The sequence below is a fragment of the Phascolarctos cinereus genome, unplaced genomic scaffold (assembly GCF_003287225.1).
Source record: "Phascolarctos cinereus isolate Bilbo 61053 unplaced genomic scaffold, phaCin_HiC Scaffold_726;HRSCAF=1367, whole genome shotgun sequence".
NCBI lineage: Eukaryota > Metazoa > Chordata > Mammalia > Diprotodontia > Phascolarctidae > Phascolarctos > Phascolarctos cinereus.
In genome coordinates, this window is record NW_027556098.1 from 55,131,268 (window position 1) to 55,158,855 (window position 27,588).

General features: G+C 39.1%; 1 protein-coding gene across 2 annotated transcripts; it reads left to right on the forward strand.

Moving 5' to 3' along the window:
• Nucleotides 1-27,588, forward strand: LOC110214875 (putative glutamine amidotransferase-like class 1 domain-containing protein 3B, mitochondrial). Of its 2 annotated transcripts, XM_020995971.2 has the most exons (7): nucleotides 9-239; nucleotides 1,617-1,669; nucleotides 2,450-2,563; nucleotides 8,913-9,032; nucleotides 12,271-12,363; nucleotides 26,025-26,181; nucleotides 26,925-27,588. In XM_020995971.2, the coding sequence occupies exons 1-7, from the start codon at nucleotides 99-101 to the stop codon at nucleotides 27,051-27,053; spliced, it is 807 nt and encodes a 268-aa protein (XP_020851630.1). In that variant the 5' UTR covers nucleotides 9-98; the 3' UTR covers nucleotides 27,054-27,588. The 2 variants fall into 2 exon arrangements, with proteins under 2 accessions (XP_078002695.1, XP_020851630.1); XM_078146569.1 differs by lacking the exons at nucleotides 12,271-12,363; nucleotides 26,925-27,588 and having other exon boundaries at nucleotides 1-239; nucleotides 26,025-26,861.

Here is a 27,588-nt window from a genome sequence, read left to right on the forward strand (position 1 = left end):
GAAGTAAAGGTCACGTGGCACTCTGCCTTTCAACACTTGGCACCGCCACCACTTCCGCCTACTGGTCTTCTGTCCCTCCGGCCACAGCAGCCACTGCGATGTTTTCTGTGAGGTCCGCGGCGGCTTCCAGGCCGGTCCTCACCTGCTGCCTGCCCTGGCTGAGGCCCGGCGGGCAGCAGCTCCTTCCCCTCGCAGCCTTTCACGGCTCCGCGCGGTGTCCCGGGCCCAAAGTAGCTGTCGTGAGTAAGGCGGCGCCGGGACCTGCGGGCCCCCGGGGTACGGGCTGCCCCCGCACAGGGGAAGCTGGCCCGCTGCCTACGAGCCCCGAGTGGGCGCTGGGGTCGCACCGGGACAGCGTGGTGGAGGGGCGTGGGGTCACATTTCGCCTTTGGCCCCAGCTGTCCTCTGACCTTGGGCCTCCGATCCTTCCCACGCGTGAGGCTTAGGGTTAGCCCACGATTTCTGGAGCCCTTGTGGCTGTCATCCCCCGCGTCCCCTTAGTTCCCTTTTTTGTGTGTGCCTCCCTTCCCATCGCACTTAGAGAATCACCAGTTTGCAAAGGTAAAGGACCGTCATTGAGTTGTGTCTGACTCCTCGTGACCCCATTTGGGATTTTCTTGGCAAAGATACCGAAGTGCTTTGCCATTTCCTTCTGTAGCTCACTTTATAGATGAGGAAACTGAGACAAACGGAGTTAAGTGATTTGTCCAGGGTCACACAGCTAGTAAGTGTCTGAGGTTGGATTTGAACTCGGAAGCCGAGTCTGCCTGGCTCCAGGCACTCTGTCCACCTAGGTGCAAAGGTAAAGGGCAGTCACAGGTTTGCAAAGGTGAAAATGGCAGTAACTGGTTTATGAAGATAAAGGACTGTCAGATATGGTCAGATGTGGGCAAAGGAAAAAGGCCGTTCAGATGTGGCAAAGTGCAGAAATGAGTGAAATTGAGAACTTTTTTACTACTCTGGGAAGTATTAATTTTGTTAGTCATTCTCTCCAGATATTCCTTTTAGTAGCAACAGCCTGGGGGAAAAAAAAAAGCTTAGAGTTTGGGCAAACAAGTCAAGTCAACAAGTCTCACTGTGCTAAGTGCTGGGCATACAAAGAAAAGAACAACAACAAAACAAAAACAGCAGAAAAGAATTGTTAATTTTCTGACTGTAAAATCCCTATTTCACCTCAAGGAGAATCCATGTTACAGGAAGGACAGTGATATAGCTGAGAAGGAAAAAAATAACTCCACATATTTGCAGCTTGGCAACTGCTCAACTTAAAATGCAAGGATGGATTTTGTTGAGTGCTTGCCTCTGGGCTTTGTAAGGTTAAGTGTTACTATTTTGCTGATGGGGAAAGAGAGTCTGAGGGAATCACCAAACTAGTGCCAGAACTATTTCAGTAATTGAGGGGTTTTCTCAGTTCTAAGTCTAGTGCTCTTTACACTGCACCAGCCTGCTTGCCTATCTCTCATTCCCTCTCTAAGTGTTAAAGGTGATTTTCATAACCTTTCATTCCCACAAGACCCAAACCAAAGCACTTTCTTGTCACTTTCACTTCCACTGTCTCGGCCATAGTAGATACTCAAAAATTTTATAGAATGAATGCCTTTCTTTTCTCTTCCCAGATTTTCTCTGGATGTGGTGTCTATGATGGCACAGAAGTTCATGAGGCCTCAGCGTAAGCCCCTTTCTGTATAAAATTTCTTTACTACAATAGGGCCTGTGGTGGAGTGATAAGAAGGCTGGACCTAGGTTAAGAAACACTGGTTCAAATCCTGCCTCTAACATTTAGTAACTATGGCCATGGGCAAGTCACTTTTGTAAATTTTAATATCCTTACTTGTGGATGGTAATAATAATGCCTACTTTACAGGTATGTTATGAAACTCAGATAAGAGGTTATATGTATATGAGAACATATACGAATAGCATATAGTACTTTGCAGACTCTAAATCCCTACATAATTGTCAGCTGTTATTATTATTACTACACTTCAAGTTCAGAAACAACATTCTGTTTTTATCTATTTGGAGAGAAGCTGTGCTAGTCTAGTAGTGACCTGAAGGATAAAGGGACAGTCTCTGAGTTAGGATCATGGTGTCTGATTCTGGAAAGCCAGAAGCAGGGCCAGGAGGAAAATGAAGATTGATAGCCTAGCAACCCCATTTTCCCCCATGGAGGCCCTGGGAGGAATTCACCAATGGAAAAAATGGGCTGCCATGGTAGAAGGATGTTCAAGGGTTAGATGACAGCTGAGTATAGTGGCAAGGTCGAGAGATGGGGGGAATGAAATGAATGAAAGTTAAGTGACTTGTTCATGGTCACAGAGCTGATTTGCACTCAGGTCTTTCTGACTTTAAGTTCAGTGCTCTTTTCACTATACTATTTAAACATAGATTTAAACATTAGGAATTGTTTTTTAAGGCTTTTAGCCTTATTTGAGCTTCTGTCTCACAGGATATTAGTTCACTTGAGTCGTGGAGGTGCTGAATTTAAGATGTATGCACCTGATGTTCCTCAAATGCATGTTGTTGATCATATCACAGGACAACCAACACAGAATGAAAAACGGTAAGTAAGACTTGAGTTCAAATCTAGTCTTAGACACTTAATAGATTTGTGACCCTGGGCAAGTCACTCAACCTGTTTGCCTTAATTCGCTGGAGAAGCAGATATGGCAAGCCACTCTACTGTCTTTACCAAGAAAGCCCATGGACAGTATGGGCCACAGGGTCATGAAGAGTTGAACCCAACTGAGTAACTGAACAAGGAGAGGTTTTTTGATTTTCATGGATGTGGATAGTTAGTCAGCAAGGTTTAGCGAGTTCTACTTTGGATAATATATTCAACTGTACGTTATGACTAAATTAGTTTCAATTGCATCTGTCAACGCTCTGTGTTAGGTGCTGATTTAGATAAAAAGATGAAACACAGGCCTTGCCTGCAAGGAGCTTATAGTATGGATATATATAGATAGAGAAGAAAATTATAAAGCAAAACATAAGTGCAAAGGGGGGAGAAGGGAATAAGCATTTATACATCACCTACTGTGTGCCAGGGGCTGTGCAAGTGCTTTACAAATCTCATTTTATTCTCACAACAACCATGTGAGGTAGGTGCTGTCATCATCCCTGTTTTACAATTGAGTAAACTAAGGCAAACAGTCACACAGCTAGTAAGTATCTGAGGCTGGATTTGAACTTTATTCTTCCTGACTTCAGTTACATCACTCTATCCACTGTGCCGCTAGCTGCCTAGGAAAGGCCTAAGTTGAGTGGCATTAGAGATTGGAAATGAGAGAGGTCATTTATCTCTGGGGAAAGGGAGAAGAGGGAGAGAGAAAATATGAAAGAACGTGATACTTGAATGTGCAGGTAATCTTCTGGAAAAGACAAGAAGGGATGGGATCAAGAACACATTTAGAGGAGTCAGTCTGGGCAAGGAAAAGGGCCACTTCATTAATTGTCAGAGACTAGGGAAAGGATAAGAGTGTGGGGAATGATTTCAAGGAGTTTTGAGGTGAGGAGAGAAGAAGGAACTCATGGTGAATGGCTTTAGTTTTCTCAGTAAAATAAGAGGCAGGGCCCTTACTGAGTGGAAGGGGGACAGGAACTGTGGGAGGTTTGAAAGAGAAGGTTTGGCATAGTTTTTATGGGCAGTAAAATAGGTAATTTGAAATAAAAGCCAGGCATTGCCTTGCTGCAGTGAGGGCTCAGTTTAATTTCTATAATGTGAATTTATCACCAGTCAGCACAGTTGAAAGACTTCTTCCGCACCATTCAGAAGCACACAAGTGGAAGTAGAAGAAGCAGATAGTAATTTAGGGCTAAGATTTGGCAAAAGATGAGTGAATTCATGAGTAGATGACAGTCTGAAGTTGAATTGGCTAATTATAGGGCAAAGTTTGAGAGGGAGGGAGGAAAGTGAAGTCAAAGAGTTGGAGGAGTTTTCCAAGCTCAGGTTTTGGAGGGTTGAGGGATAGGGAGAGTGAAGGTTCTGATCATGTAGAGGAATGTCAGAGTTTTTGATTAAAGTAGGGAAGCATTGCGTATCATGGTGAGATGCGATGTTTGGCCATCCCTGTGTATGGCTGAAGCGGAGTGAAGGAGTAGGCCTTGGGATTTAAGGAGATTGAGGAATTGGGAGGTTGGGAAGTTGAAAGGAATAATACCCTTGGGGAAAGAAGTTCCTTATTATAAGGGCAGAAGTTGGAGAGGAAAGGAGGATTATGAGCTTGGTGTTGAACTTTTTGGAAAAAAGAAAGACTCCCCATGGTAAGGGATTGTTAGTTTTAAGGGTGGTTGTGGTTAGCAGATGACTAATGAGACTCTCAGTCTCAGAGAGATAGTGTTGCTGGGTCAGGGCCAGAGATGTGAGACCCTAGTCACTCTCTCCTATTCTTCCTGTGTGACTGTTGGGAAGGTGAACAATGCTGCAGCCAGATCCCCAGCCAACAAAGGGCTGGAGGCCCTAGCTCTGGGTTGTCTGCAGAATCTTCTGCTCCATTCTTAAGGTTTTACTTCAGCTTCCTAATATTTTCTATTTTAAGAACCCCAGTCTTCCTAATTCCTGCTGCTTTTAATCTCTGAGATTTTCTGGTCTCCAGGTCTTGGTGTGGATTTCTGATGGAATTTGCTAGAGATGCTTTGACCAGAGTTGCAGTGCAGTCAACATGGAATACCATGTTCCCAGACATCAGATTAGCTAATTATCAGAGAATTTCTAGGGGTTTTAGTTTATGTTTATGATTCAGTGGACTGAGACGTTAAGGAAGGTATTAATAATCAAAACTATGTGACCTTGTGGCTATTTTGTAAATTAGTTATAGGATCACAGTCCTAGAGCTGGAAGGCGTCTTAGTGGTCATTTGGCCTAATCTTTCAATTTTATAGAGGAAGCAACTGAGACTCGGAGAGGTTGAGAGACTTTCCAAGGGTCTCATGGGTAGTAAGTATTGATCGAGATTTGAATTCAGCTCCTGTGATGGCCAAGTTCAGCACCCTTTCTACTGCACGACATTGCCTGCCTATGGACTTAAGTATTCAGAGGGATTTTGTGTTTCAGTGAGGTGGGACCTCCAGGGATACAGATTAGAATCTCTCCCGAGTGATGAAAGGCTGTTTCAAGGCAAGAAGCGTAGGCCTTAAAGACACAGACTCAGCCTGGCTTCCAGCAGATCCCTGATCCATCTCCATGTCTAGCCCTAGTCCTGCCTCGCAGTAGCCTCTCAGACATCTTGCTTTCATTGCTATCCCCTGCCTCCTGACTGGCTTCCCGTCTCTCCAGTGTATACTACTTCCTGTTATTCCCTTCTTGGCCTGTAAGAGAAATCTTGAACTGTCTAATCACCTGTTTTCCTTAGTGAACCTTATATTCTCTCCATCCTAGTGATTTTGAACCTCTGACTCCTGATGAGCAGCTTCACCTTCTTTGAGTTTTACATTATCCAAATTTAACACCCAGTCCAAATCCTAGCAGCTGTTACCTACTTATCTCCAAGTTATTTTCCCTTTTCTCAGTAAGTTCGATGCCTTGCATTCTTTTTCTTCACCTCAACTCCTACCCTGATAATAGGGGAATTCCATGTATGTGTGTGTCTTTGTGTCTGTGTGTCTGTGTCTGTGTCTGCCTGTGTGTGACCGTGACCTTTTTCTTTACTCCACTTCTGCTACCTCAAAGAGATGGTCATGTCTTTAATTTTACTATTACTACAAATGTTTTACTTCCACATTCACAAATTCTGAATTTTTTTGTATGATCATAATCTTTTTATCATTCTATCTTTCCCTGTGTCTTATGACTGCTGACTGTACATAAAATAACAATAAGGTTCTATTCCTGTATATGGTCATAGCCTTTTGTCATTCCACCTTTCCCTTAATTTTATGACTGCTGACTGTTCTTCATCCTTGCCAGGACTTCTGATCTCTTTGCCTCTTTGTTCTTTCCCAGGCTATCATCCCTGCACTAGTGTACTCTCTTCCCTTTCTAGTCTTGACCTTGTTGTGGACCATTTCAACTTTATGCCAATTTCTGCTCTTGAATCCCATGTCTCCTTGCTGTAACCCCAACCCTTGGTTACTCTCACTATCAACAATCAATATTCATGTGCTGCTGAACAGAGCTGGAGAAAAGTCACAAGACTGATGATTGGGCCCACTAAAAAATGTTATATAATCTCAGTTGGGCCCTCACTGTAACAAGTCAGTCCCTTTATACCTCCCTAATCAATTTGCTATCCTCCTCACCACATTGACAATTGCCTGTCTTTTCAGTCTTCATGAACATCTTGTCTCAGCTGAGGACTTTATACTTCACCTAAAAAACATAAGGTCATTTGATGAGAGCTTCCTCTTTTCTCCTCCTGTTATCACTCAGACATCTTTCCCCATTCTTTCCTCCTTCACTATGGTCTCTGACAAAGAGATGGCCTTTCTTGATTGGGCCAGTCTCTCACTCTTGATTCCATCCTCTCCTATCTTCTCCAGCAAAAGTACCTGACCGTCATATTCTCTCACTCAATCCTTGTCTTTTTTGACCTCTCTGCTGACTTTGACCCTGATGATTACCTTCTCTTCCTATATATTTTTTTCTTCTCTGAGTTTTTCTGACATTATTTTCTTTTGCTTCTTCTCCTACCTGTTTGACTAATGTGTCTCAATTTCCTTTTATGTATTTGTATCTTTTTTATATCCTCTGCCTAACTGTGGGTATCTCCCAAAGCTTTGTCCTTGGCCCTCTTCTGTTTTTCCTCTATATTCTCTCACTTGATGGTATTTCTATGCAGATGATTCCTGGATCAGTATATCCAGCCCTAGTCTCTCTTCTGATCTCTACAGTGCCTTATATCCCTTCTCACTTCTGACATTGAACTACTCTAGTGCAGGCCCTTATCACCTCACTTTTGGACAGTTGCTATAGCCTGCTTGGGTGGGTGGGGAGGAGGGAAGGCCTGTCTGCCTTAAGTCTCTCCCCACTGCAGTCCATCCTCCATTAAGCCACTAAAGTGATTTTCCTAAAGCTCAGGTCCAATTGTGTCAACACCACCTCTTACTTCTCCCGCCCCCCTCCCCCAATAAACTGCATTGGCTCTGTTTGGCAATCAAAGCCCTTAATAACTCAGCCCCTATCTACCTTACTCATCTTCTTATACCTATTCCCCAACATGTGCTCTGCAGTCCAGTGACCCCTCCTGGCTGTCCCACAAACAGGACACTTTATTTCTGGGTTCCAGGCATATGCTCCATCCCCTGTACTTGGAACGCTTTCCCTCCTCTGCTCTAACTATTGACCTCTCTGGCTTTAGGTCCCATCTAAAATCCTACTTTTCCCAGTTCCTCTTAATTCTAGTGTCTTCTTTCTGTTATTTTTTTCCTTTTTGTCCTGAATCTAGTTTGCTTTGTATACATTTGTTTGCATGTTTCTTTACCATTAGATTGTAAACTCTTGGAGGGCAGGGACTGTCTTTTTCTATCACTGGCATTTAGCACAATGTCTGGCACATAGTAGATGTTTAATATATATTTGTTGTTTGATATGTAGTAGGTGCTTAATAAATGCATATTGACTGACAGTTATCTATTGTACATTTTGAACTATATGCCCCAAGTGCATCTCAAGCTCAGAATTTTCAAAACTGAACTTATTTTGTTTCCCTTAAACCACCCCTCTTCTAAACTTCCCTGTAACTATTGAGGAAACCACTGTCCTTTCAGTTATGTAGGTTTGTAACCTTGTTGTCACCCTTGACTTCTTAATCTTACTCTCACCACATATCTAGTCTGTTGCCTGTTTATCATTTCTACCTTCACAGCATCTTTCATGTACATCCCTTTCCACTCTCACAGCTGCCTCTCTGGTGCAGACCCTCATCACTTTGTACTATTACAATAGCTTTCTGGTTGGTCTTCCTACCTTGTCTTTCCTCAGTCCAGTCCATCCTTCACGCAGCTGCCAAAGTGATTTTCCTGAAGTGTTGATAGAACTCGGCTACTCAGTAAACTTGAGTGTATCCCTTTTACCTCTAGGATCAAATAGATTTAAATTCTTTGGCATTCTGAGCACTTTGCAACCTGGCTCCTTCCTGCTGTTTCAGTCTGCGTGTTGCCCCCCTCCACGTACATATGTATATTGCTCTATTTGCTGTCTGTACTCACACATAGCACTCATCTTTGTGCATTTTTACTGTCTCTTCTCAATTACTGGAATGTCCTCCCTCCTTACCTCCTCTCTCGGAATCCCTGATGTCCTTTAAGACTAAGCTTAAACACTGCCTTCTTCAAGAACCTGCTGGAGTTCAGGTTACTATTCATCTGCCTTACAGATATCTTGTATGTACCTGTAAGCCCCTGTTTAGGGCAAGAGTTATTTTTGCATTTTTTGTTTTTATTTATATCCCTAATACTTTAGTGTCTAGCCCATAGCAAGTGCTTTATAAATGCATGTTGACTGACTGGTGATCACCTTGTCTGTGCTTAATTAAACCGGTCCTCTGATAACCATCCTTAGTTTTTACTTGAAGCCAGCTTGGTTTTAGCCTTTGGGAATCCAGGGTCACCTCTACCACAGAGAAGCTTAGGAGGAAGACTTCAGTGGAGGCAGCTCTGGATTGTAACAGTTTTTAGATGGGATAAGGAATTGGTTAGATGGAAGTTTTAACTTAAACTATTGGCTAATTTTGCTTTTATAAAAATTCCTCAGATGCTGATGACTGCTATATTTTTTTAAGAGTAAGATATAAGTCATTTAAACTTTATCAGTGCTCTCTTCCTCCTAGGCTAGCATTTCTAGGCAAAACTAGCTTAAAAATGATATTCTTTTGTCATTTTTTAAAAAGAAAATATAATATATAGATCATATTATTTGCCTATACTATGCCACTTTCCAGACCTCTTTTTATGTGTGATTTTTTTTTTCCAAGGAATGTTTTGGTAGAAGCAGCAAGGATTGCTCGAGGCAAGATTACTGACTTGTCAAAACTTAGTTCAAAGGACTATGATGCTGTTATCTTTCCTGGGGGATTTGGAGTTGCCAAAAACCTGTGAGTATTTTGCTGATTTTCAGGGGACTGGGGATAACAATGACAAAAATAAAATGGCCCTCGCCGTTTCGGGTTTATATTCCATAGGAGGTAGACCATATGCACCCAAGTAAATATGATACAAGAGAGGTGTAAAGGGGTAGAGAGCTTAGACACAGTGAGGTAAATGAGGGAGAGGATGGGTGAAGATAGAAAGTGGTGGGGTTGTGGAGATGAGGAAACTCATGACAGCATGGCCTTAGTTTTTCCCAGTTAAATAGAAAGTAAGGAAATTTGCTAAGGGAGGTAGGTGGAAGATTATTTGGGGAGCTTGAAGAGCAGAGATGGGTTAGCTTTTGTGGACAGTATGTTAGAGTCAATCAGATAAATAAAATGAATGAATGAACAAAAAGCATTTGTTAAATGCTTTTTGTAAGCTAGATACTTTGCTAAGTGCTATGGATACATATATAGAGAAAGTCATAGGGTCAGCTAGGTGGCTCAGTGGATAGAACACTGGCCTTGAAGTAAGGAGGACCTGAGTTCAAATGCAGCCTCAGATATTTGCTAGCTGTGTGACGCTGGGCAAGTCCTCTAACCATACACCCTGGAGTCAGGAGGACCTGAGATCGAATGTGGCCTCAGACACTTGACACTTACTAGCTGTGTGACCCTGGGCAAGTCACTTAACCCCAATTGCCTCTCAAAAAAAAAAAAAAAAAGAAAAAAGTAAGAAAGTCCCTGCCTTTATGGAGCTTCACTTCTTTCATCTTCTTTTCAATTTTAGGAACTTATATTCTTTTTTAAAAATATATTTTATTTTTTCCTCAATTGCATGTTAAAACAGTTTTTAAACAATTTTTTTTAAAGTTTTGAGTTTCAAATTCTATCCCTCCCTCTCTCCCTTTCCCAAAGGTGGCACACAATCAGATATAGGTTATACATGTGCAATCGTGTAAAACATTTCCATGTTAGTCATTTTGTATAAGAAGACTCCAATAAAAGAAAAAGAATGAAAGAAAGTGAAAAATAGCATGCTTCAATCTGTATTCAAACAATTCAGTTTTCTCTCTGGAGGTGGATAGTGTGCTTCATCATAGCATTGTCTTGGATCATTGTATAACTGAGAAAGCTAAGTCATTCACAGTTCTTCATCGCATAATATTGCTGTTAACTGTGTACAACATTCTCCTGGTTTTGTTCACTTCACTTTGCATCTGTTCATGTAAATCTTTCTGAGTTTTTCTGAAATCATCCTGCTTGTCAGTTCTTATAGCACAATAATTTTCCATCACAGTCATATACTACAACTTGTTTAGTCCATTCCCTAATTGATGGGCATCTCTTTTATTTCCAGTTCTTAGCCACGACAAAAAGAGCTGCTATACTTTGTTAAATAGGTCCTCCCCTCTCCCCTTCTTTTTTATATCTTTGGGATATAGGTCTAGCAGTGGTACTGCTAGATCAAAGAGTGTGCACAGTTTTATAGCCCTTTGGGCATAGAGGAACTTATATTCTAATAGAGCTTTGGCATCCTAAAATTATATTTCTTGCTTTTAAAATACATCTTTGAATTTCTTAAAAATTGGTGATACTAGTAGGGGAAACTGAAAAGAGTTTGGCAGGAATTAGGTTTAGAATGACACACATCATAGATCTAGGGTGTGAAGGAACCTTACAGGCCATCTAGTTCAGTCTCTTATTTTATAGACGCAGAAACTGAGGCCTAGGGAGGTAAAGTGACTTACTGAAAGTCATACAGGTAGTATGTATTGGAGGCAGGATTTGAATACAGGTCCTCTGACTCAGGAGTTGAGGCTCTTTCCAGTGTACTACCATATACCACAGTAAGCTCAAAATGAGTATTCAGCTTGAATATTAAAAGTCATACCACAAATAAAAAATTAGAAGAGAATCAGGTTAGGTACATTTCATTTAACTGAGGAAAGATGACAAAATAAGTAATTTTAATTACATTAAAATGAAAAGCTTTTGCTTTAATAAGATCAGTGCAACTAGGATAAGTAAGTGATGATTAGAAATTAATGATTGCTAAAAAATTTTTGCCTCAGATATTTTTGATAAGGGTCTCATATCCAAGATAGGCAATTAGCAGGAATATATAAGTCCAGGACTCATTCCTTCATGAACAGGTGGTCAGATGATATGACTAGAGAGTTCTCAAAAAAATTGCAGACCTTTAACAACCAAATGAAAGAGAAATGTAAATTAATACAACTCTAAGGTTTGCCTCACACTCAGTATATTGACTAAGATGACATAAGATGGTAATGGTCAATGTTGGAGGGACTGTTAAAGACAGGCACATTGATAACACAGCTGTTCTGGAAAGAATTTGAAATTATTTTTGACAAGTGACTATAGTGTCTATACCCTTTGACCAAGAGTTCCTACTGTTATACACATCTATTTCAAGGAGGTCAGAGAGAGAAAGAAAGGTTCCATAAATGCCAATATAGTCATGGCAACACATTTTGTGGTAGCAAAGAATTTGAAATGAAGTAGATGCACATTGATTGGGAAGGGGCTAAATAAATTACTGTGCTGTTAGAAATGATGCATATGTAGAATTTAGAGAAGGCGTAATATAAATTAAGGAGTGGATTAAATAGAACCAAGAAAATAGTATATGTACAGTGACTACAACAATGTAAATAGATTTAAAAAAATGAAATTGAAAGCTATTTAATTATAATGACCAAATTTGGTCCTGAAGAAGAGTTAAGAAAATGAACCTCTTGCTCTCCTTTGCAGAGGTGGAAGGGTTCTTGTATCAGGAGTCTTTAACCTTTTTTGTGTAACAGACCTCTCTGGCAGTCAGGTGAAGGCCATGGACCTGTTCTCAGAATATTTTTAAATGGATAAAATTACATGAGATTATGAAGGAAACCAATTGCATTGGAATATAGTTGTCAAAATATGAGTCAAAAAAAAACACAAGTTCACAGACCTCCATGTTCAGAACCCCTAGAATGTATTGTCAGACTCTGGATATGTTAATTAGTTTTGCTGAACTTCTTCACCCCACCCCCTTTTTTTTTTTAAGTTATAGGGGGATTGGTGGGGGAGAGGGGAGAGACATATTTGGAAAGAAAGATAATGTGAAAACAAAAGATAAAAATAAATTTAAAAAACAGTTATGAGATAGTGCCATGACATTTCTGGAATAAATAGACTTTTTAAATTTACAAAATAAATACCCATCAGCATGCTCATAGAAAGTTTTTGGTTTTGGCAGGTGTACATTTGCAGTCGATGGAAAGGATTTTAAAGTCAATAAAGATGTTGAACGAATACTAACCCAGTTCCATAAAGAAGGGAAACCAATTGGGTATGTATGTGATTAATGGCAGATTAATGAGGTGGATTTTTTTTTTAGAGGTGAGAGTGGAGGCCTAGTACTCTGGTTTTTATTTTTTTGTTTTATTTTTTTGTTTTTTTTCCTCCAGATAATCATCCCATCATATTCAACTCATACCCTTCATTCTAACCACCTTAGTAATGAGAAATCTTTTTTAGTAGTTACTAGTGTCATTTTCCCATGTAGGAATATAAACAATTTAACCTTATTGAAATCCTTATGATTTATCGTTCCTGTTTACCTTTTTATGCTTCTCTTGAGTTTTATATTTGAAAAATCAGAATTTCTGTTCAGCTCTGGTTTTTTCAATAGGAATGCTTGAAAGTCTTCTATTTCATTGAATATTTATTTTTTCCCCTGAAGGATTGTGCTCACTTTTGTTGGGTAAGTAATTCTTGGTTGTAATCCTAGGTACTTTGCCTTCCAGAATACCGTATTTCAAACCCTCCGATCTTTTAATGTAGACTGCTAAATCTTGTGTTAACCTGCCTATGGTTCTATGATGATTGAATTACTTCATTCTGGCTGCTTACAATGTTTTCTTCTAGACCTGGGAGCTCTGGAATTTGGCCATAATATTCCTGGGAGTTTTCATTTTGAGATCTCTTTCAGGAGGTGATCAGTGGATTCCTTCTGTTTCTGTTTTACCCTCTGGTTCTAGAACATCAGGGCAGCTTCCCTTGATAATTTCTTGAAAAATAATGCCTAGGCTCTTTTTTTGATCATGGCTTTCAGGTAGTCCAATAATTTTAAAGTTATCTTTTCTGGATCTATTTTCTAGGTCAGTTGTTTTTTCCAGTGAGATATTTCACATTTTCTTCTATTTTTTCATTCCTTTTATTTTGTTTTATTGTATCTTGATGTCTCATAAAGTCATTAGCTTCTGCTTGGCCAATTCTAACTTTTAAGGAATTATTTTCTTCAGTGAGCTTTTATACCTCTTTTTCCATGTGGCCAGTTTTACTTTTTAAGGATTTTTTTCTTCAGTGAATTTTTGTGTCAGTTTTTCCATTTGCCCAATTCTGCTTTTTATAGAGTTTTTCTCTTCAGTGAATTTTTGCATATCTCTTTTCATTTGGCCAGTTCTGCTTTTCAAGTCATTCTTCTCTTCGTTGGATTTTTGGCCTATTCTGTTTCTTAAGGTATCATTTTCTTCAGTATTTTTTGTGCCTCCTTTACCAAGTTGACTCTTTTTTCATGATTTTATTGCATTGCCCTCATTTCTTTTCCCAATTTTTCCTTTCCCTCTCTGATTTTTAAAATCTTTTTTGAGCTCTTCCATGGTCTGGGGCCAATTCATATTTTTCTTTGAGGCTTTGGGTGTAGCAGTTTTGACTTTATTGTCTTCTTTTGAGTGTGTACTTTGATCTTCCTTGTTACTATAATAACTTTCTATAGTCAGAATTTTTTATCTCATTTTTCCAACTATTTTTTGACTTTTAACTATATGCTAAAGTGAGGCTCTGCGTATGGGATGGAGGGCACATTTTCCCAAGCTTCAGGGTTTTTGTACTGCTGTTTTCAAAGCTCATTCTGGGGGTCTGTAAGCTTTCAGTTCTTCCAAGATGGTATGATGTAAGGAGAGGTGTGTTTACTACTTTCCTGGCCCCATACTCTCATCTGTGAGTGACCTTAAGCACTCTTTTTTGCCCTAGACTATGACCAGGGTCCCTGTTCCCCTGCATTTGTAAGCTCTGATGTGCTAGTACTCTTCCTTGCCCTGGGACTGTGACCCAGATCTGTGGGCAATGCAGCAGAGTTGTGCCTCCAGCAAAGGGATGCCTGTAATCTCCTTCTAACTAGTTGTCTGACGTCTTTACTGTCTGAGTTCTGAGAGCTCTCGAAATGGCCTCTGCCACTGCCAATTTGGTTGCTCCCAAGGCCTGTTCCTGGTTTACTAAGGCCTGGTCTTTGCGCTAGACCCTGCACTGAACTGACCTCCACTCTAACCCCATTGTGACAGAGTTTTCCTGCTGACCTTCTTAGTTGTCTTGGGCTGGAAAATCATTTCATCTCATCCTTTTGTGGATTCTGCTGCTTCAGAATTTGTTTGAGACATTATTTTAAAGGTATTTGGAGGGGCATTTGGGAGAACAGAGGTGAGCCCTTGCCTTTTCTCTTCCATCTTTGCTCTGGCCCTGGTACTCTGGGTTTTAGATTTTTCTAGATGGAAGATGGAATCTTCTAGGAGGTATTGTGAACCACATTATAATAGCAAATAGTACTAGAATGGAGTCAGGAGATTTCTATGGAAGGAACTAAAAATGTTTGGTCTGGAGAAGAGAAGATATGGGTGGGAAAGAGTAGGTCATGAGAGTTTTTTTTTTTTAAGCATTTGAAGTACTCACTTAGGGAAGAGGAATTAGCCTTGTTTTGTTTGGTGCCCTTGAGGGCAAGATTTGGAGTAGAGAGGCAGATTTTAGCTCAGTGTAAGGAAAAACTTATTAAAACTTAGAGCTGTCCAAAAATAGACTGTTGGATGGTAGTGGCTATTCATCACTACAGGTTTTAAAGTAGAGTGTGGATGACTACTTGTTAGGAATACTGTAGAGTGGATTCTTCAGGAATGGGTTGGACCAGGTGACCTCCCTTCATGTTCATTTCATCTCTAAGATTCTTTTAAGTCAGACATAACTGCTAGCTATAAAATAATTCTCTGATCAATTTCCCCTTCCTCTATTTATAACCTTAACAGAAAGGAGGGAAGATGCTGAACTCACCTTGTAGGATGCTTGCTATACTAATTGGATGGAAGCTTTGGAAGGTCCAACTGAGAGGGAAGGTATAGCTCATGTTCTAAGTGTCAGCCTAGCTGAATTTGATGAAGTTTATCATCACATCATATACACCAGCATATTCATAGTAATGTGTTTTGTGGTAGCAAAGAACTTGATAGGTGTATATTGATTGAGGAAAGGCTAAACAAATTACTGTGCTGTAAGAAATGAGGCATATGTGGAATTCAGAGAAACACGGGAAAACTTAATTTGTCTGTTTTCTCTGAAAACAAGGCTAATTCCATCATATTTATATGTATTCAGAATATAGTTATATAGTCATAGAATTATGTAGTACCTTGCCCTTTGATGTTGAAGGATATGCTGCTACACAATTACCTTTTTTGGCAACAGTAGAGCATTAAGACAGTTGACTAAAATGTGGAGGTTGTTGTAGTCTGAATTGGTAGAGATAATGCCTATACAATAATGATACTTGAAGTATTAAAGTAGATAGCACTCTGCTCCAATTGTACACCTCACACATCTTAGCTACCTACTGTCCTATCATTCTTAATATATACTTTGGCTCTAGCATCTTCTTACTTTGACTCATTTTTGTGTCACTTGTTTTTTATCTATACTTAAATTGAGCCTCTTCTGTATACCTATTTTCCCTTATATTTTACATTCACACAAACCTTAATACAGAGGATTAACTGTACTGCATTAGTTGGGGCCATTGCCCCATTTGGGTATACTGAGCCCTCAGTTGTGTATCTACCTATAGCTATTTCTAGGGCCCCATTAGGTCTAAACTGCTATATGTGGAGCTGCGTTTCTCATACCTAGACCATATAGGAAGCAGAATGCTGTGGAAAGAGCAGTGGACTATGAACCTAGGTACTTGGCTTCTAGTTTTGACTGATACTTACCTTTTAAGCTTTTGTACCTTACATGCCTAGACTTCATTTTCCTCACTTGTAACAAGAGGGTCTTAGACTAAATGTACTTTAAGGATTCTTTGCATAAGCAAGTGCTTAATAAATATTTTTTGTGTTATACCTATATACTACTTATGAGGTCTAGGGGCAAAAAAAGTTGTTATAGCAGTTCTCTACTATTCATAATCCTGACCTTAGTGTCTCCCTGTGACCTGCTAGACAATATATACACCTTAGTCTAGTATTTTTTGGACCTTCCAAAAAAGTTTAAGTTCAAGATTAGCTCTTTGTTAGAGTTTGGCTCTAGTTTATTTCAGTTTCATTTATTTCCTCATGTGTTCTTTATTCTAGCCCAGTTGGATTAAGAGCTGTTCCCCAGCCTCAACCTGCAGTTTCTTGCATCTTGACATTTGCACAGGCCACATACTTTATGCCTAGGATGCATTCTGTCCTTGTTGATGCCTATTGAAGTTCCTCTTTTCCTTCAAAGCTCAGTTAGAGGCCACTTCTTTGAAGCCCACTCTGATTTTCCCCAGCTATATGTGTTCTCTCCTTTCTCAAAATTTCGTGGAGCGATCTGTTTGGAGCTCTCCATTGGCCCTGTCATTTTGTATTCTATTACACATATTTGTGTGTCTTGAGTCTCCTTTATAGATTGTAGGCTCTTTGGTGGTAGATATTGAGATGGTTTGTATCACCTGTTGCCAGCACTGTTTCTCAAACCTTGTTAGCATTTAATATGTTTATTGACTTTGTAGCAGAAGGCTTTTTTTTCTTTCGCTCATTTCTTGCTAGTCTGTTTGGCTAAACCTTAAAAATTCTTAGAAATTCTATGAGTGTGTATGCAATGCCTTTGGCTGTTTAGTTCATAGTTTGCATTTGACTGTCTTGGGTAGGCATGGTATTATACACATTGTAATCTTGTGCCAAGAAGTAAGCTTATTTTCTTGGTGCAGTCATAGAGGTGCAGTGGTTACATCATTGAAAGAGCCAAAATAAAGAGCTTAGCTACAGAATTTTTGTGTAATGTCCACTGTAATGAAAAGTACTTGCTATAACTTTTGAGGAGTGTGTCCCCGGTTCATCACCATAATGAAGTTTTGTCATTTCTTAAACTGTAAAATGTACTAAGTCATTAGTCAACTAGAATGACATAGTGTGGCATTTTTGGTTTGGAGGCTTTTGTAATGAACAATAATAAAACCTTTTTATAAGTATTCAGAAATATCATATAAATAGAGACAGTTGCCATTTTCCAACTTAGCAAGATTTTCCCGTTAAAATCTTTATTATGCTCATAAAACAACAAATACTATATAATTTGAGACATTGAGTCTTGAACATATCTTTCATGATTAAATTTATTGTGTAATTTGATGTGTGTCATAAAATGACTGTGGACCTTGCTGGCACAGAGAAGAAAATGATGTTGAAATGATAAATCACACACTTTGCTCACTTTCTTGCTTCTCAAAGGCCAAAAGTGGGTTTGAAGGAGAAACCCAGAAGTGAAATTGCAAAGGAGTTTGTAATTCCCCTTTCTGACCTCATGTACTTTTTTGAAAACATGAGATCTCATCAAAAGCCAAATTGTGGATGATGGTAAGATATAGTAAAAGGAAATTGTGAGGAGCAAAAGCTTTTGACCTAGAAAGCAAATTATTTTGTGTGGTTGTATCAATGGAGGGGGATTGCCATTGCTTCCTGAAAGAGGAAGCAATTCTCTGTTTTCAGAGGAGGGAATTTAAATAAAGTTTTCTAATGACTGATTGAAACAAATAGCATTAGCAACTGCCTTTCAGACAAAGGGAGTGGAGGCAGCATAATGCCATGGCAAGTATGATGATAAATTTGGTTCTGGGTTCAAATCGTGTTTCTGCCATGTCATAGCTTTGTGACCTTAGGCAAGTCACTTAACCTCTCATTTGCTTCATCTCTAAATTGAGGAAGTTGGACTAAATGATTCCTGAAATCCTTTTGACCTCTAAATCCATGATCCTTTGAGCTCTGAATGTTGTCTGTAGTGGGCTGATGAAGAATGTCAAGCTTTCTCTGTTTTTTTCTTGACTCTGTACTTTGAGTTATAGTTACCCTGAAATCCATATTCTGAAGTATGTAGTTTTCATTTTTTTATTTGAAGCAACCTGAAAAGATTTTTTTGTGAAGCAACCCAAAAGATTTATTTGTGAACATGCTTGTTAAGCCCATTTATTCATTTAACAAACATTTAGCATCTATTATGTACATAGCCTGGTGTTAGTGCTAGTAGATATACCAGTTTAGATAAGACTTAGTCTCTACCCTTGTGGAACTTTCATTCTAGCAGGGTGATGAGAGACAGACACACTGATAACTGATATTATTTATATATGTATATGTACAATATTATATATTATATTACAAACGCATTAGAGGGGGCAGAGCAAATTGTTTTGTGAGATCCGAGATCATTACCCTGTCATCATCACACAAATTTTAAAAAAAAGTTTTCATGCACGTAGTATCTGCCTTTTCTGACTAGGGCCAAGGCTGTGGATATGGCAGCTACAGAAAGGTGATGTGAAAGGGGCATCTCTCTTTATAGAGTCCCATATTAAAAAAAAAAAACACCTGTCTGTGAAGATGAAGACATGTTAGAGACTAGACATAAAGTTTGGTTAATGGTGTATCCTTACTGCTAGGCAGAGGGTAGCCAAAAACTGATATGAGATAGAAGAGGTGACCTACTGTTTACTGTGAATATACAGACAGTCAAGGTACATCAGTAACTTGGCAAGTAAATTGTAGAGTTTATAAAGGAGAATGGCTTATCCAAATGAACAGGTTTTTTTTTTAATTGAGCAGTGTAAAAACATATTATAGAAGAGTGTTAGAATTGCAGCCTAGTTGTTTTTTTTTTGTCTTCACAAAGTCACTGGCTTACTAGAGAGGAGTTTTTAATGACAAATTAGAAGATAGCCATCACTGATGAAGAGTTGTGATTGATATTTAAGGCACTGCTATCCCGATACATATCATATGTGCAAATATATAATTTACAACTACTTGAGGTCATAGAATCTCTAAGTTGGAAATGACTTCAGACGTCATCCAGGCCTCGCTCTTACCCAGAACATAAATTTGATTTGTAATATCCTTGACAAGTAGTAATTCAGCCTGTGGAAGAACTTTAATGATAGGGAATTCACTCTCCAAAGCACTGTGTTCTATTTGAACCTTTAAGTGTTAGAAGATTTTTCCTTACTTTATGTCAAAATATGTTTCCCTAACCACTCACTAGTACTTACAGCCTCTGGGACCAAACAGAATAGATCTAATTATGTTTCCACATGATAATTCTTCAAATATTTGAAGATAATTATTATGCCTTTCAGTGTTCTCTAGGCTGGACTTCCCTCCTTGCCTCAATGAATTATCTTTCTCTGGATAAGTTCCAGTTTGTTAACATCTGTCTTAAAATGTTGCCAGGCCTGGCATACTCATCTGAGATCTGACCAGGGCAGACTACAACAGGACTGTAACCTCTCTAAATATGGACATGACAGCTAAGACCATGTTGAGGTGGCTAGATGGTTCAGTGGATAGAGTGCTGAGTTCAAATGTGGCCTCATACACTTACCAGTTATGTGACCCTGGGCAAGTCACTTAACCCTTTTTGTCTCAGTTTCCCATCTGTAAAATGAGCTGGAGAAGGAAATGGCAAACCACTCCAGTATCTTTGCCAAGAAAACCTCAAATGGGGTCACAAAGAATTGGACACAGCTGAACAACAACCTGGTTTCTATATTCTTCCTGGTACAAATCTCTTAGTGCCTCCTCTCTCAGGTTATGTCCAGTTTACCCTGTCGTTATTCTGTATAGATCTCATTTACACATCATTACTTCTCTGTTATTTCCCCTTTTATACTGTCAGCTCCTTGACATCAGGAACTTTTTTTTTTTTACATTTCTCTTTATCCCTAGGGCTTAGCACGGTGTCTAGCATATAGTAAATGCTCAATAAATGCTTGTATTAATAAATGTTGATGTGGTTTGACTTGCTTATCCAGTCTTGTCAACTGAACTATTTTTTTTGAAACTGGTACCAAATAGTTTTAGTGACTGACCCCATCTGAGTGGCCAGGTGTGACAAGCTGCCAGTGGGTGCTCTTCTCCCCCAGTCTTCCTGCCAATACCTTTCTTCCTTTACCCTGTTCGTGTCCAGATACTGATTCTACCATTCCCACCCCTGTGAGGGGAAACTCATAATCTCTGTTCTACTCGTTTCAGGCTTCCCAAAGGTGATATGCTAGTTTGGGTACCTACAATCCCACCTTCCTTAATATATCGACCTCTCCACAGGGTGGATATGGATGAACTGAGAGTAACCAATTATAATCCTTCTGATAAGATAGAAGAATACAAGGCCTTAGCGTCTGTCGTGCCATTCTACCCTCTAGATCCCTGGGCCTGGCCGTTTTCCTTGCTTCAGCACTCTAGGACTTATGAGCCTTTCTAGCCACTCTGAATCCAAATCCTCCTATACATGATGTCTTGCTCCAGTCCCTTGAGAGCAGGTACTGTCTTGCTTTTTCTGTTTGTATCCTCAGTGCTTAGCACAGGCCTTGATATGTAGTAAAGTCTTAAGTTCTTTTTCATTCATTCATGAGTGACTACTTGATAATTTAATTTGAGGTCTAGTAAAGCTTTGCCCTTTTCATTTGTCCTTTTTTTCTTACTGTTTTACTTGAGATTCTAGACCCTTTGCCTTTCTAAATGAGTTTTGTTAATATTTTATGTAGTTCTAAGAAGTAATTTGATTGGTGTAACATTAATTATATAAGGATGGTATCATTTTTGTCATATTGATATGGCCCAGTCGTTTACACTTTCCAGTTATTTGTCTTTCTTTTTGTCAAGAAGATTGTGTAGTTGTATTTTATATAAATCTTATGTGTTTCTTGATATGTTAACTCCAAGATATTTTATATATTTTGTAGTTACTTTGAATGGAATTTTCCTAATGGTTTCTTCCTGGCTTTTGTTAGTACTGTGTCTAAATACTGTTGCTCCTTGTGAATTTATTTATATTCTACAATTGTTATATCTATCTATTAATTGTTTAAATTAGTTTTTGATGCTTCTCTGAGGGTTTCTAAGTACAGTATTATGTTGCCTGAAAATAGTGATAAACTTTTCTCTTTTCTGCCAGTGCTTACACCTTTGATTTTGTTATCTTATTGCTATAGGTAAAATTTCTAGCACTATGTCAACTAATAATAGGGAGAGAGGCATCTTTGCTGTTTATCATTTTTTCCTTCTGATGTCTTCTTTTTTTAACCTGTAACATTTATTCATTATGTTAAAGCTGTTTTTGTTTATTTCTTTAATTATGCCTTTTCTTTTTCTGTGAACCAATTTTTGGGGGAGGGTTTTTAGTTACTCTGCTTGTTGACAATTGTATTTCTGTATTTCTGGGGGCTGTTGGGGGAACTATAGTCTCTTAACTACCTCTCCTTCTGTCATCTTACCAGAAGTTTTAATAGACAGTAATGGAATCAGAGAAATGAAACTAAGAATTAAATGAACTGAGAATTTTCCAGACATCTATAAATATCTAATTCATCCAAGTTATTAGAAAGTATTTGGAATGTTTTGTAAGTAACTGTATTTTTCAGTGTTACTCAGTCCTTTCAGTGTGACATATAAATAAATTTCTAAGTCTGCTGTGGCATTTTGGGGAGGTTCAGAGGGGAATGATGTAAGAATGGCACATTCACTGTGAAAATTAGCACCTAGATGGCTATCTGCTGATTGAAGAGCGTAACTGGGAAAAGTGTGCCTTTAAAAGATTACATTTGATTAAAATAGTGAAGAGAGGGGGCAGCTGGGTGGCGCAGTGGATAGAGCCCCGGCCCTGAAGTCAGGAGGACCCGAGTTCAAATCTGGCCTCAGACCAAACACTTGCCACTTACTAACTGTGACCCTGGGCAAGTCACTTAACCCCAATTGCCTAAAAAAAAAAATAGTGAAGAGCAAGAAGAAAAGGCAATGGGTTCTCAGCTGTCTTAGTGTTCTACTCTGAGAAGACTGAAGGAGAGCCTTATCTTGATGGGGAGGAAGGAAAGGTATGGTGCACACAAGCAAAGCTGGCCCTGCTGAAGTTACTCTGTAGAGAAAGAGCCAAGTGTAGGGTTAGCTCTTCTTTTTGTGCCAGCTCAGTCTTTGTGATATGTCCTGAAACTTTGGTTGGGAAATGATGGTTTCACTAACTTTTGATACAGAATGAATGTGAAACACCATGCTTTGTAGAACTTAAAAAAAAATTAATAAGTCAGTGAATTAAAAAAAAATGATTGATTGATTTACCCCCCCACCCCATGCAGTAAACTCCAGTGGTTTCTTATTGCCTCCAGGATCAAATACAAAATGCTCATTCAAAGCCCTTCATAACTTACTCTCCTCCACCTCCCCCCCACCCCCACCCCCAGGTCTTCTTATGCTTTGTTCCCCATTACATACTCTTCGATCCAGTGATTGACCTCCTGGCAGTTACGTGAACTAGACACTATCTCTTGCCTCTGAGCATTTTCTCTGGCTGTTCCACCATGCCTTGAAAACTCTTCCTCCTCATCTCTGCCTTCTGGCTTCCTTCAAGTCCCAACTAAAATCCCACTTTCCACAGGAAACCTTCCATGACCTTTCTTAATTCTAGTGCCTTCTGTCTTTGAACTATTTCTTATATATTCCATATATAGTTTGCTTGTACACATTTGTTTGCTTGTTGTGTCATCGCCCTGCCCCCCCCCCCCATTGTGAACTCATTGAGGACAGGGACTGTCTTTTACCTCTTTTTGTATCTCCAGCATTAACCGCCGGGGCCTGGCATGTAATAAGTGCTTAATAAATGTTTATTGACTTGGGTGTTTAGTCCTCCTCTCACCCCTACCCCTCATCCCTTTACAAAGAAGGGAGAGAAGTATGTTTTCTCATCTCTATGGTACTAAGCTTGGTTATCTTAACTACATAACATTCAATTTTTTTTCCCATTTACATTGTTATAGTCATGTATTATTCTTTTCCTAGTGCTGTTTACTTTTTATTGTCTTCCTGTGCTTCTCTGTATTTATTTCATTGTTTCTTACAAGGCAGTACTATCACATTACATTTATGTTCCACAGTTTGTTTAGTCTCATTTCCCTGTTGTTGAACATCTACTTTACTGTGTTTCTAATTTTTTGCTACTACAAGATGTACTACTACAAATATTTTGGTTTATATGGGTCCTTTATCACTGTCTTTGATCTCCTTAATGTATATGCCTAACAGTGTGATCTGTGGGTCAAAGGATATGGACATTTTTGTCACTTTCTTAACTTATTTTCAAATTGCTTTCCACAGTGATTGGGCCAATTCATAGCTCCACCAATAATGCATCCATATGCTTGTCATCTCCCAGTGCTACCAACATTGACTATTGCCATTTTTTTGTCATCCTTGTCAGTTTGCAGTGTATGAAGTGAAACTTCAGTCTTTTGATTTGCATTTCTCTTATTATTAGTGATTTAGAGCCTTCTTCCATGTAGTTGTTACTGTGCATTTCTTCTTTTGAGAACTGTTTATTTTTGACCACTTATATGTGTTGGGAATGGGGATACTCACTTTTGCTGGGTAAGGTTTTCTTGCTCTTAAGTCTATATCCTTTGCCTTCTGAAATAGTGTTGGCTGCTAAATAATGTCTGATCCTTACTGTGGCTCTTAGGTATTTGAATTTTTCTTTCTGTCTCCTTGTAGTATTTTTTTCTTTGGCCTGGAAGCTCTATATTTTAGCTGTGATGTTCCTGGGAGTTTTAATTTTGGGGTTTCAGAAAGTGACTTAGTGGATTCTTCTATTTCCAGTTTGTCCTCTGATTCTAAGAGATGTGGACAGTTTTCTTTAAGATTTTTTGGAAATGTAATGTCTGGGCTCTTTTTGGTAGTACGATGATCCTTGAATCTTTCCCACTTGACCTGTTTTCCAGGTCATTTGTTTTTGCTATGAGATACCTTAAACCTTCGTCCACTTTTTTAGTATTTTGGCTTTAATTTTTTTCCTCCCCATGAAATCATTAGTTTCTATTTGGTCCACTCTAATTTTTAGAGAGAGTTTGTTGTTTGGGCAAAGTTTTGAATCTCTTGTGCCAAGCTAATTCCCTTTCCAATTCTTTCCTCTATTCTGTCACTCTCATTTTATTTATTTATTTATTTATTCATTTATTTATTCATTCATTTATTTATTTATTTATTTATTGCAAGGCAATTGGGGCTAAGTGACTTGCTCAGGGTCACATGGCTAGTGAGTATCATGTGTCTTAGGCTGGATTTGAACTCAGGTCCTCCTGACTCCAGGGCTAGCGGTCTAACTACTGTGCTACCTAGCTGCCTCTATTTTCATTTCTTTTAAAAAATTTTTCCCTCTATCTCATTTGATTTATAAAAAAACATTGTAAAACTCCTTTTCTGTTCTAAAAATTCTAGTTGAATTTGTACCAGAGGTGTGTTTTTCTTTGAGTATTTGCTTGTAGATATTTTGAAGCCATTCTGTTCTTTTGGATTTGTGTCTTGAGCATGCTTTTCACCACAATAGCTTTTTATGGTGGAAATCTCTTTTGTTTGTTTGCTCATCCAAATTGCAGACTTTATATTAGGGCAGGACTTTGTGCATTCTAGGAGGGAAGATCTGGGCTGATCCCACTGCTGTTTTCTTGGAGTTACTGTGTATTGTGTTATTCCATGCTCTTAGGGACAACTCAGTCTGGGGACCTGCGAGCTTTCAGGACTCATAGAATGATCTGATCCAGGGCAAGTCTTATTGCTACCCTTCTGGTTTGATCTCAGCAAATTCCTGACCTGGATTTTAGTCTAAGCATCACGAGACTTCTGCTGGACTGGGCTCCTGTCAGCCAGATGGGGTACTCAGCTGCTTCAGACAAATAGTCTTGTAGGCTCCAGTGTTTCTGCTCCAAACTGAGAGTTTGCTTTGGTCCTGGGCTCCAAGCCACATAGTTGCTACTTGCTTCTGAACTTGCTTCTTGCTCAGTACATAGCCCAGAGCCCAAGAATTCTCCCTGGAGCACTGCCTCTGGGTATAGTTTCTCTCAGTTCTTTCTGGATCAAAGCTGCCAGGTAGCACCCGTTCCCTCACCCTGTACAAGTTTGTAGTGCTCCAGTGTAGTTTCATTCCTCATTCTTTCTCAGTATACAGCCTCTGCCATCTTTCATTCCCTGGACACTAGACTCTGTTCCTGGCCAGACCCTGGCCACTTTTTCTTGTGTTTCCCAATCAGTATTTAGTCTTGTGCCTTTTCTATTTCTTTTTAGAAGAGTTATGTTGGAGGAGGGAACTTGCAGTGTTTCTTTATGCTGCTCTGCCATCTTTTCTCTCCTTTCAAAAGATGGAAAGACAGGAAGGGAATAAGCATTTATTAGGGGTTTACTCTGGAGAAATGGCAAGTCGCTATAGTATCTTTGCCAAGAAAATGCCAAATGGGATCACGTAGAGTAGGACATTATTGAAAATGACTGAACAAAGGTGTTTACTGTGTGCCAGACCCTGTGCTAGGTGATTTACAGATATCTCATTTGATCCTCACAATAGCTGCAGGAGGTAGGTACTGTAATTATTCCCATTTTCCAGTGGAGGAAACAGAGTCAGACCATGGTTAAATTGAATTGCCCAGGGTAACACAGCAAGGAAGTGTCTGAGGCTAGATTTGAACTCAGATATGCATTTTAATCTACTAAAAATACCGATTCTTGGAATTCACAGTGAATACCAAAGTTTGCTGAATATTTTTTTCCTCTGAGTAGACTCCTATGAGAAAAATGAACTGATTTTTAAAAAATGAATACATTGTGGGCTGGTAAATCTTTTGCTGCATCTCTTTATATGCAACTAATTGCATGATGTCTGGTTAAAAGTTTAACTTTTTATTTCTCATTGTTCTTTCAGCTTGTGCTGCATTTCACCAATTCTTGCAGCCAAAGTACTTACAGGTACAGAAGTGACGATAGGACATGAAGAAGAGGAAGATGGGAAGTGGCCTTATTGTGGGACTGCAGAAGCCATTAAAGCCTTAGGAGCAAAGCACTGTGTGAAAGAAGTAACTATATCCTTTTTGGCTGTCAAGAAACAGGACAGCAGTTCTCTGTCTTCTGTCAAATACTGCCACCAGAGGAGAGCTTAAGGTGTAGCAAATTGGTTTAGGTTTATGCCACTATGAGTTTCAGGTGAGTAGGGAAGGGAATAAGCATTTGTAGAATGTCTTCTATGTGCCAGGTGCTTTGCTAAGCCCTTTCTAAATATCTCATGTGATCCTCTCAGTGATCCTGGGAGTTAGGTGCTGTTATTGTCTCCATTTTATAATGGAGAAAACTGAGGCAGACAGAAGTTAAGTGACTTGCCCAGAGTCAACACATCTAATAAGCTTTATGTATCTGAGGTCAGATTTGAACTCAGGTCCTCCTGACTCCAGAGCCGGTGCTCTATCCACTGTGCCACATAGCTGCTCCCCTAAAGTCGTATTTGAAGTCAGGTCTTTGTGATTCCAAGCTCAATGTCACCTACCTGCCTAAGTGATAGGATTCTCTTACTTGTCCTCAAATACTAAGCAACTTATGTAGCTTTCTTAGTAAGCTGGCTCAATTGTCACAAAAAAAATTTAAGGACTTTCAGTGAAGAATATATTTGAATAGTAGACAAACTGTATTACCCAACAGTGTCAACAGTGGAGTCAGAGAATAGTTCTGAGATGCAGGAATGTAAATACTTTATGTAATTAAATATTATCCGGCTGAGTACCAGATGAACTGGCAGTTTGTTGACTTTTTCTTTTCCATAACTTCTCCTTACGAAGCTCATGTGGACATCAAGAACAAAGTGGTCACGACGCCAGCCTTTATGTGTGAAACAGCATTGCACCTTATTTTTGATGGGCTTGGGATAATGGTACAGAATGTGTTGAAACTAACTAAAAAATAAGAATCCAGATTCTCAGTAACAATGAAAGACTTGAGTGCTTCAATTCTGAGTGGAACAATATCAGACAGAGAGTACTTTGACCTGGTAACCTGTATTTTTTTTCTTGTTTGTTGATAAAAGTCCAACCAGCTAGGCCAAAAGGCTGCCTTTTTTCCTGTTCTGCCTCTACAAGATAAGAATTTATTTTACTGGGTAAGGTGTAGATGTTGCTCCTACCTAAGGAGAGGACTTTTTAGGTTGCTAATTTAGAGATGAAACATTTCATCCTAGGTTTGGTTTGATTCACTTGTTAGAGATGGAAGGATTCCCAAAATTGAGAGCAGTAACTGTAATGTGTTTTTTACAACATACCACTTAAGTTAAAACCTAGACCAGCTTTTGCTGGGTGGTAATTGAATAGAAAAAATATTTTGCAATCCTAAATTGAATGTATTATATCACTGCTTTTTATTATCTGGAAGTGGCAGGGTATTAACTTCACGTCTTTCAAATCTGAATGTAAATGGAGCCAATAAAATAAAAGAAGTAAATACTT